Raw genomic sequence first — 12,138 nt, forward strand, 5'->3', positions numbered from 1 at the left:
CCCATCTGCATGCCGAAGTGTCCTTGGCAAGATACTGAACCCCTAAATAGCCCCTCATAAATGTTGAGTGTAATAATTGTAAGTCCATTTGGACAAAAGCATCAGCCAAATGACATGTAATGTAATGTAATGTAACAGCATTGGTGAGGATTTGAGTAACCGAGTGAAAGGGATACTATCCCTGGTACGAGGGCTGGGGAGGTAGTGGAGTGTGTGTCTGTGTGTGTGTGTATGAACAGGCTTAAGAGAGTTAATGGGAAACGATGTGAGGTCAGACAGAGTGACAGTGCTGATCGACAGATGTGGTAATGCTTTAGTAGCCGCTTACTGCATCTTGTGGCTGTGTCTAAACATTTCGAATGGCCGACTGTTTCATCACGGTAACGAGGCTGCAATCAACTGAAACAAAAAACATCCCAGAATATTGTTGGTTATTTGTTATCCTAGCATCCTGACTGATTTGTAAGAACTCTATTTACTGCTTATCTGAATGATCTCAAGTAGGGATGAAACCGGTTTTATTAGGATTAACCACTGTAAAATTCCAAATGGTTAGTATAACCATGTGCATTTCATATATCATTATAACCGTGGTTTATTACAACGATGTTAAGCTCATGGTAAAAACTGTCCAGCATCAACCACAGTGAGAAACACTGCACATGTGTAAAGTTTACTCTTTACTCTTCGCCTGAGAATTTATTACACATATTTAATCGAATTGAAAAGTCAATTTGCTACAGCCAGGACATCAGGAATTACGATCAGATGCCATCAATTGATAACTGCCACCGCTGCTTAAGTAAATCCTTTACGAAAACGCTGTACCGTGATAATTGAGTTGATACTGTCCAGCATCATCCAATGTCAGCAAATTTCTAAGATGCAGGCGGAGCAAGCGCAGCATTTGTTGTGTGTTTTTAAACATGAAGGGAATTAGCAGCAGGCAGATGGGGGCTTGAACAGCAGGAGAACTGTTAGTAATCTCTGGCCTTAGCTACCAATGCTAACGTCCACTGTTGCCACATTGCATGTGTTTAATAAACGCAGATATTTCGTCATGACCCTGACATTGGGGGTCGACATCTGCACTTAACGAAAGTTATCGAACTTTGATAAATCATGAAAAAATGTATTTTAATGATAATATACATTATGTCAATGTAAAACTTGAAATTACTATGGCCAGTCACTTCTGAAATTTACAGTACATTTTAACAATACCGTTATACTACTGATAATCATTTTAATTTCGGTCACTGTAATCGTGATTACAAAATGTTCATACCGTTTCATCTCTAAGCCCAAGTGAGGCATGTAAATGTACAAATTAAGTAGAAAATAAGGGCGAAGTATTATCCTTGTAATTCTGGGAATTCCGGAGGAAGCAGAAGAGTGAAGAGAGACACAGGTCACATCTGTGAGCAGCATGTGCTCTGATTCTTAATTCTCCAGTGACCATGACAGAGTCCCCACAGACAGCAGGGCTCAGGAGGAGTTGTCGTTTCAGCTGTCCCTGCTGACACATCTAACAGAGCATGAGAGCTGAGACATTCAAAACCTAGAGGACAGGGAACCCCTGTTCTTATGTAATATGAAGTCATAATGATGCGTTTTGGGCTCTGTAATAAAAATAAAAAAGGGTGACTATACACAGCATGTCTCTGATGCTTAGGGAGATAAATATTAATGTAAAAATACCGTACAGATAAAATATGAAATGAGGTTAATGGACAGTGTGAGTTTAAGTCAATATGGTGACCAGCAGTAATCTAACAGCCATGAAGGGATTTCTGCTTCACAGCTTGTAGAACAAGGTGTGCTTAAACCAAACAGGGCCGTGTTACATGGTCCCAGGGAGGACACTCACTAATCTGAAGAAATGCGGGGTGAGTGGAGAGAGCTGAATAATCTGTCCCGTTCAACGGAGGATCCAACCGCCTGCCTGTGTGCATTTGTCATACCTCAGGGAATGTTCATACAGAGAAGCGCAATGCAGAAATGTTTTCTACAGCATTCATTCCAGAGGAAAAGATGCGGCTGCTTGCACTTGGCACCTTGGCATCCGGTGTCTAAGACTGTTTCGAGAAACTTGAGTTAAAATACGAGTAATGAGATGTTTTCGAGAACCCTTAAATTTGAAAGAAATTATGAAACACGTGATTTAAAAACCTGAAAACTATTTTTTAGCTAAAGCTTTTAATGGCCCTTTCACAGAATCATAAAATAAAGGGGTAAAACCAAGCTTATGAATCAGATTGTTCCTATATTTGTCAGCTGTCGAATACGCGTCGAAACTAAAAGATCACACCAGCTCCAACCTTTTCCTGTTGGTCCTGTCTGAGGTAAGTCTACACCAGGACCTGATATCTTATCAGAACAAAGGACCAGTCTAAGAAGATATAGCAAACACATTTCAGTTAAAGAAATAAATACCAACCGAAACAGAAGGGAAAATGAAAATGAAATGCATTAGAGGAAGTTAAATTGGAGTGTTGATCCATCTTGAGTGGATCGTCTGTATTCTCAGTGATAAAACCGATAACAGTATACGAAAGATAAAAGGATAAGATGGATCAAGAAAGCAAAAACATGCAATCAGCTTATAATATGATGTCACCATGAGAAATTTGAAACATTTGATGAAAAAAATGTATATTGCATAATTTTACTCATCACTTTAATCTCTAGTTCTGCAGTACAACAATACCTGCATCAAACCAAGTCGGGCTTTTGGAGTATTTCTGAATGATCAGTCAAGTGTGAAGCAAAATTTCCCTCTGCATTAATTTTGCAAGAGTGGCCACGAACCCACAGAAATGTACTAAAAGCTTTCATGTACTCTCCATGAAAGAGTTCAAGATAACTTGAATAGGACACTTTAGCTGTGTCCGACCACAGGAGCAGAGAAATCCACAAATGTGTGTCAAGTACTCCATGTTATGCAAGATGTATATGTAATGTACATCCAACATACTGTTTTTGCCTAAAGTGCTCCGGTAATTCATTGTGAAAGAAAAATATATCAGGGGAATGTTTCTGCCTCGTTTATCACTGATGCAGCACATTCTGATCGTTAATGAGGAGTTCATGGGAGAGAGGAAGCAATAGATACGGCCCTGGGTGCAATTTTAAACAAACAACCCCTCACCCTATTTAGAGATGGAACTTGACAGTTCAGGAAATACGTGCAGAATGTTGTTAAGTAACAGCTCCAATGGGATGCGAAGCGACAACAGCACAATTTTGTAAGCCTGAGAGTCTAAAAGGCTGAGGACAGTGGAGAGGGCCTCCTACCTCCTGTCACTACTGGGTATTCAAACCCAGTACAGAGCAATCCCCCCCACGGCCGCTGTCGCGCACACACACACACACACACACACACACACACACACACACACACACACACACACACACACACACACACACACACACACACACACACACACACACACACACACACACACACACACACGCACACACACACACACACACACACACACAGAGCAGAAATGCATTAATGGATGTAAAGCGTGATCAGTCATGTTTGATTGAAAATGACATGTTCAGTGCTTTCAGTATTTAACAGCATCATGAAGGGAAACAGGTGTAAAGGGGCTTTTACTTTTTAAGGTTTTAGGTTAACAACAGGGCCAGTGTCATACATAGGTCAATAATTCCGAAACCGAGAAAAAGAAATCAATAAAAAACAGTATGTGATTATGACCAATATCCTGGTCATGATCACCATTTCAACTATAATGTAACAAATGGTAAATTGATTATACACAGACACACAGCAGTTGTGTATCAGGAGCTGCACTTCACATGCCTTCTATTCTGCAACATTTTGTAAAATAAAAAGTAACTACATGAGTGACAAGCATACGCCAACTGGCCGCGCATCTTGATAGAAATCTGACATCAAAGTGGGACCGGTGGTTTAATACATCAATAAACAAAACCTTACAAATGAGAAATTTACCACATTGTAAATCAATGTCACGAAAAAGACATAGTAAATTGAGACATAAATTAATGAACTAAGCCACATATTGTGATCACGGGGATCATCTTAATGATCAGGAATCTTAAATGGAAATACAACAGAAGCAGAATTGCGTCATCCTGGGCATTCCCACCTCTTGATTCCACACATTTCTGACAGGAGCATTTTGACAAGCTGTCAGACTAGCCCAGCCAGAGATGGCTCAAAGAGGAACAGGAGAGGTCGGCACAGGAAACTGAGCCTATATTACGCCAAATACCTACAGATTTTCTTCCACTCTGCTGAGAGAGATAAGGAATGGCCATTTCTGCAGCTCTCATCAAAGTAGTAAGATTAGGAGGCTGAGATAAAATAGCGGATGAACAGGTTAGGCTGCAGCCCGTTCAACTGTATCCAGCTGCAGCTGTGGATATGAGTCTGTTGCTAAATATAGCACTTGAGTAGGGGATTGCCTGAAGAAAAACGTCACAGTTGCCCAGGCTGCAGCACTGCTGAGATTTAGAAAAAAAATTTATATACATTTTAACAGTTTAGAGTGACTCAGTACAGATTTATGTCCTCACCAAGAGCTTAGTGTGTGTACATAAGTGAGAATTGAGAGACATTGGCATAATGTGTGTGTGCAAGAAAGAGACACGCGAGAACAGAAAGAATACATGTGTGAATGAGGCTTTGAAGCAGCAGCAATGAGCCTGTGAGAAAAAATAAACATTCCTCCACACTGCCACCTTGTGACAGGCTTATATGTAAACAGATTTTTGTCATATCTTGCACATGTTTCAACACCAGGCTATGCTTAATAAAAACTGATAAAGATTAAAAGCAGAAGGACAGCAAGGTCAACGGTGTCAGTCTTAGAATGATGCTCAGTGAAGGCATGACTATGGTGAGTTCAGTGGAGGTATTCAGAATAGGAAATTCTTTGAATCTACTTAGCTGCTTAAGTGGAACACTTGCATCATCTAGTGGAGATCAGTGGGGTTGAGTTGAGGAACAATTTTTAAGCTTGTTAGATCTTTCCTTTCTCTTATGTCCATGTTTCCTTACATATAAAGAAAACAAATTCAATGGCTGATAGGCAAAAAGAGCAGTCTGCAATAATGCGTATAATCAATCGTGATCAAAATGTCATCTGATTATTTCATTGATTAATTGTTTTATTCATCAAATACCAACTGTGAAAATGCGCAGGAAATTAGTACATAGTTCTCAAATGCCAGAATATATTAAAGGGATAGTACATCCAAACATTTTAATTCACTCTATCTACTCACCCCTAGGCTGAAGTGTTTGAGTACACAAACATTTCTGGAGTCTCAGGGAGTCTCGTTCGAGCAGAATCCACAACAATCGATCGATGTTAATGGTCGATGTTAATGGTTCTTCAGACGTAATAAAACTACAGGAAAAACCACAACATGCCTCCATACAGCTCGTGTGGTGTCATCCACAAGCCACGGAATTTTTTTTCCAACTTGAAACTGCTTCATTAACGTCGTGTTTTAAGCCTTAATGTCTCTCTCTGATATCTTCAGACACGCTGCTTTCAGGGACCGTCTGCAATGCTATCCTCCGGTAGCTTAGCCACCTCTGTTGGACTTTTAAGCTTTAAAACACAGTGGAAATTACCTAGTTTCCAGTCGAATATGAATGTCGGGGATTTCCGCACACTTGGATGACACCACAGGAGCAGTATGGAGGTATGTAATGTTTATGTCATTTTATTATGTCTGAAGATAGGTCATTAATCAGCTACACTGTTTACTTCAAAAGTGTTTCGTTGAGGACATAATGAGGGAATTTTCATTTCTCGGTTGACAATTCCCTTATCACCAATCTTGAATTTCTACAGAGGTTTGTTGTTCCTTACGTTTTGGTTTTACAGCAAACAAACGTCAAGTAGTTGAGTCTTAGCTGCTCTTATTAAATCCACTTGTCAGATGTTTCCCACAACCCCCCCCCCCCCCCAAAAAATAACATTAGGTAACGTATGTTTAAAAACTATGTAGGGTGTGTGATACGATGTTGACTGTGGCTGTATCAAATCTTTTTTTTATATATATTTGTATGCCCCCTAGTGGCCAAATCTTAGGCAATGCATCCAAGAAGCACGTTTGACTCATGATATCAAAGATATTCTTAAGATAAATATATTCATCACATATAATGTTAATTTTTTTATTTAAAATGTTTTTGTGTACACCGGCATATTCAAGTTTTTATGGGCTTTAAAAGGTTGAGAAAACATCAGGGAACAGAGAAACACACCTTTCCATGTACTGCATGAAAGCCTAAGTGGAGGTCATTACCATGACCATTATAGGTAAGTCACTTAAGAAATCTATATTCCCCTCAACCATTCTCTGTATTGTGTAGCTTGAACATGAGACGTAAGGCTTCCTGTCTCGCCCTTCTGAACTCAAGCTGGCTCCTTCTCCCGCTGCCGGCCTTGTTCAGTCGGGCGATATGGACACTAGGGAAAGTTCTCTGGTCTCCAAGCGACCTGCTGAATCGTAGTATTTCGTTTCAAGGACAACATAATAACATAGAGTCATCCTTGACCTTAAGTGGCTCAATATTTATAACTTTATCAAAGACAGCGACAGTACTAAGATAAAGGGAACCTATTAGTGTTACTGATCAGTGTTTGAGCTGTAATTCATAGACCAATCTGGTATAATACATTGTATATTGAAAGGTCTGTGTTGATACGTTTTATAAAAGACATGTCTGCAGGTTTCTGTGCAGAGCAGTGAACAAACAGAAACAGTGGGACTTCAATAAAACCTCTGTGGCCAACTTTTTTGTAAAAGATGCTGAGATACATTACAGAAGAAATGCTGCCCTGCCACCCTGAGCACATGTAAAATAATGATGAGTTTGAGTCAGAGGTTTCATGTACTTCCTGACCCAATTGCTGCACTAATTACAGAATTGCGGGCGATCACGATACAAGAAACAGTGGATCCTGGCAGGATTTCCTGTGCCAGTTGGACTAATGCTCCTGTGGTAAACCAATACCAATGGTTAAATAAAACACCCAAGTTGGTAAAAAACATGAGAAATCACACTTCGATTTCTCAATAGCTCAAATAGATCGAACAGAAGGAATAAAGTGATTCAAACCACAGATACACACAGTTTTAGTGTTTATCCTGTGTAACCTGTACGAGTTACAGGCTCTCTCTGAGGTTTGTAAGTAAAGAACCACACATGCACTTTGCAAAATTAAACTCCCTTCTTACATACATGCTCACAAAGCTGCACCCAAACCAGTCACAGGTTACTGAATTAACTTTACACACCACAGAGATAACTACGGACAAGGTAACATGCCATGATATACAACACTGTCTGCTGATGATAGTAAAACTCAGTTCACTGCAGACATGGTAACAGCAGCCGACCGTAACCGGGTTCTAGTCACTGGCCTCAGTCAAAAACAACAGCAGCCATGCCTGTGTGTGTGTGTGTGTGTGTGTGTGTGTGTGTGTGTGTGTGTGTGTGTGTGTGTGTGTGTGTGTGTGTGGAAAAAAAAGCTATCCATGTCCACGACATTAACAACATTGGCTTAACAGGTCTCGTTAGACAGAACAACAGCCGCTCAGCATGCTGTATGGGCTCAATAGCAACATTACATGAAATATGTCTTGAGCGCTACCAAAAAAACAAGAATAAAAAAAAGAATCACTTGTTCTTCCTCCGTAGTGAGTTTATTATCTCAGATATTACCTAAATAATCGTATAAATCAAATGCACTTAAATGTTTAGATTTTTTTTAATGAAGCTTGGTGTAATAAAACTATTACCTTAACTATACCTGATAACATTTGTTCAATAAGTGTTTCTATGAAAGCCTTGTATCTCAACAAATAGTTCATGAGCTAAGAGAAAGCCTAATTAACAAATCATTTATCAGATAAGACAGATCTTAAATTCTATATTTAGCTTAAAAAAACTAAAAACTTAAAAATGTCAACATTGAAAGTTAGTTTTCCTTAATAAAAAAAAGGCATTTAGTCTTGGCTATCAAATCAAGTACAACATTAAAGTAAACCCAAAAAACACTCTGACCATGTTGTTGTAACTATATAACTATGTTACAACAATATGACAGTTACAATATCTATTTTAATAATACTATATGCATATTGTTGGCATTTTCCAGTGCTGTTAATCACATGAAGTAGTTATTTGTTTGTCTTTAAGAGGCAGAATTCTTTTTAGAGTAAACTGGAGAGCAGGGCCTAAAAGGGACGAGTGTAAACATGATCAAGGAGAAAAGGAATGTCTGAGCAAGATTTTAAGGGGCCAGGTAACTCCTTACGGAGCACTCTGTCCTTCCCATGTAGTTGGGCAAATATGTCACGACCTAGATGATTAAAATAAAACTTGAGCCCCAGTGCCTTTGCATAAGTGCAGTCTGACCAGAGGACAAGACTGTTAATGATATTAACAAAGAGGAAGATAAAAATGCTCCAAACTGCTCATCTGTGTCTAATGGCAGTATCTGTCAAAATAAAATCAACAGCAGAGTCACATAATAGTAATTTTTGAAGACAACCATAAAAACACTAACAAAACCTCACTATACGATTGCATGCATCCATTCAGTTTAACCTTAAGTGTCTGACCACCTCTAATCACAAAGCTAACTGACTCACCTGCTGATTTTCAGCTCCCACCACTCACCAGAACTATCTGAGTCCCTGTCAACCTTTGCCCTTCTCTTACCTGTACTTCATGCCTGTCTGATAGGACACACACTCCTCCAGTGCCAGGCCATTCATCTTCAGGAAGTCTTCCATGTTCTTAATCTGAGCAGCAACTCTCTGTTCCCGGAGTCTCTGCAGCTCAGCCGGGTCGGTGGGCCTGGCCGGTGGCTGATTCAGCCCCTGGTCTGAGTGGTAGCGGTTAATGCCGCTCCGGATGCTCTCGCTGTATGTCATAGAAAGCATCTTGCCGCTGCCAGTGCTGCTGCTCTTGCGAACACCGCTGCTTGGCGCTGGTGGTTTCGGGATCTGTAGGTTTTCAGGAGGACAGTAACTGGTTTTGCGCCTGCCAGGAGGCCCCTGGGGGCCACCAGCGAGCCCCCCCGCAAACATGCCCCCCGCCCTTTTCTCCTCCTCGGGATGCTGAGACAAACCCGTGCAGTGAAGAATAAAGTAGGGACACGAGCGGCGCAAGGACCTGACAGGGGACAGCCACCTCCCTAAATAGCACCTGCTCCCATAAAAAAAACAGCTCTCCTGCTCAGGGCGGCGTATGGCCATGCATCCTGTAACCAGAGTTGCACAACACAGCCCGGCACCCCCCTCCCTTGACAGGTACACAATGACAGGGTAACACTGATAGGGAGCATCCAGGTAACTTGCTGGTGATTAAGGAGCAGGACCAAAGAGGGTACATGCTACCTGCAAAGAGGAGGCATTCACACATGCACCAAGCATCAGGAGGGGGAATCGTCCCTGGAGTAACTTCTAAGACCTGAGTAGACTGAACAGAAGTGCTCAGGAGTAAACTTTCTGATAGAATTGCAAACATGACATAAATCAAGTGTATCTGACAAAAAAGGCACCAACGATTCTCAAAACAACTGAATAAACCAATTGCTATGTTTTTGAAGGGTCTTTTTTATCTAATGAGAAATAGTTGAAAAAAAACTGTTTCTTCCGTAAGAGTTTTTGTTTCAATGATGACGTCTTTTCTTGAATTAACACATTATTGTTTAATTGAGTGGATCCCTCTGTAATTCATCTTTTAAACAGTGTTGTTCTCAATACAATCAATGGAGGGCAGCACTGTGTCAGTTCCAATATCACTTCAAGAAAGTATCACAAATTCAAAGGCACTGGTGAGCACTGACCGCAAAGCCTTTTACTTGGTAAAAACACCTCACAGTATTGAGACTGGGTTTTTATATTAAAACATTATAAATATATTATACTATGGAACGATGTTTGAATACACATGCATTCTAATTTACTCTAATAAAAATATAGAATATACAAATACATTTTTTATATCATAAAAATGGTAAATAATTGTTTGAATCTTAATTGAGAGAAATATGTAAAATCTTAAACACAGATTTAGACTAAATTGCAGTATAATCCCTTTCTTTGAAGCATAAATAGATATGATTATGATTGTAAACTAAAGTTTTTATAAACAAAGCATCCATCAAATATACAAATATGACATGAGAGTTTCTGGCCCGACAAAAATCTGAAATTACTCTAAGTGACATTTACCCTTGCATTTCAGTAAAGGACATTTAATCTGGATTCCTAAAAAGCATTAGTCTTTTTTTGGGTCACTTCCAATCCACCACAACTGAGACTACAACAAAGGAATTTACTGCTGGTTTGAAATATCCTGGAAGGTCTAAAGGTTCGCTGTCTCAGGGAAAACGACCCACAGAGTACCGCTGACATCGAACCATCCCTTAAACCCAGATTTCAAAGCGGTAATAAAACAGCATTAAATCTAAAATATATTGTATTAATTAATGTATAGAGACTGTAAATTACCAAGAGTCAACATGTTAATGTCGAATTAAAAGAAATTAATCCAAACTGATCATGCATTCATCGACTCTCTAAATTTAAATAAGCGTTATACCGAACAGTCGGTTTTCTCACATAGAGACAGAAGATGTAAATAAAGCAGACCTCAAGCTAGGCAGCATGCACGCACAAACACGCACACACACACACACACACACACACTATCAATGCTCCACCAACCGCTCACACACACACACACACAACACACAAACAAACAAACATACTCCTGATCAGTGAAAACCTTTCCTCAAACTCACCCGATTTCTTTGGGGTCGGCTCATGAGCCAGGCCGTGGGGTTCCAGTCTTCTCTTATAAACACACACTGCAGACAGTGATGAAGCGGGTCCACCCAAACTGGGAGTGTCTTACTAGGAAACGTCTAAACCTATTAGTGAATGAGAGAGTGCATCCCTTCCCTCCCCTCACCACTTGGACCATACTCTATGTCCACAACCAACACCTCTCCGCCTCCTCTGCTCCCCGAGAGATCTCATGGTAGAAATCCATTTATGTCATTTAGCAGCCTGTCTTGTTTCTGCTAACCGCAGCAAATAATATCAGCCTTGAATTATTCACCAAAGCTTTTGCGCTAAAAGCCTCTGATTGTTGTTCCACAGGAAAGAATACTAAGAGCTGGACTATAATGAGGGTCTGAGTGTTGTGTGCATACGAAACACACACAGATACACATTGTCAAGCAAACATACACGATACAGACACACACACACAGAGAGAAAGACAAACCACCAAGCATGTTCAAGAACTCTCTAACCAAGGCACTATGAAAACCACACTGGTTAAGCCTGCAGGCCTGCAGCCTCTCGGCAGCAGTGTTCAGGTCAATGTCAAGAATCAGTGGTTCACATTACAATGCATCTGAACACAGAACTGTGCAGCACCTGAATAAGACACTGAAGATATATTTATATACACATGACACTATATTGAAGTTATTTGAAACACAGAGGAAAGCTTCTTATGTACTTATAGGAGAGTCCATTTTTATCATCATCATCCATAATAATAAAGAAGACCCTAATGGACACTTACTTACTTTATGTTATTCAAATATATGTTACAACAGCACAATTATGGTCACTAAATGTATATATTAATTGGCCAACCACTAAATCTGGCATTTTGACAAAATTGCCATCAAGGCCAGCGACAGCAGATATCTGCAGAGTGCAGACAAATAAAATACTGTTTTTAGACAGTTCTAATTTAAAAGTTTCCATTTTTGATTCGCGAGAGCATCTTATGATATTAAAATACGGCCAGATATATGCAAACAAACAGAGACAATGCACATTTTCTATTGTGAAATAAATCATATCAAAACTGGTATACCTCAGTTCTGTAACTCAAGTTGTGACTTTCACCCCTGAATAGAGTGATAAGAATGAGCCCTTGACTGCATGACTTTCTTGTAAATGATCTATTTTTCCCTGATGTACAAAGAGGAGACTGCAGTGGTCAAGCCAACGACCCTCCCTGTCAGGAAAGCACTCAGTCCCCTGAAAACTGTAAAAAGGTTGAACAATAGCCAGAGCCGGAAA

At 40.0% G+C, this 12,138-nt stretch overlaps 1 protein-coding gene across 3 annotated transcripts in view; it reads right to left on the bottom strand.

The window, feature by feature from the left end:
* Positions 1-12,138, bottom strand: part of kcnab2a (potassium voltage-gated channel subfamily A regulatory beta subunit 2a) — a 76,594-nt gene that overhangs the window by 35,872 nt on the left and 28,584 nt on the right. Inside the window, exon 1 of one of the 3 annotated variants that reach the window (XM_053434873.1) lies at positions 8,744-9,114. The exons of the other annotated variants lie outside the window; for them this stretch is intronic. Within the exon in view, the coding sequence (XP_053290848.1) occupies positions 8,744-9,114 (371 nt within the window). Of the gene's footprint in view, positions 1-8,743; positions 9,115-12,138 lie in introns of those variants that run through there. 3 annotated transcript variants of the gene reach the window in all.

Source organism: Pleuronectes platessa, chromosome 2 (assembly GCF_947347685.1).
Source record: "Pleuronectes platessa chromosome 2, fPlePla1.1, whole genome shotgun sequence".
Classification (NCBI taxonomy): Eukaryota; Metazoa; Chordata; class Actinopteri; order Pleuronectiformes; family Pleuronectidae; genus Pleuronectes; species Pleuronectes platessa.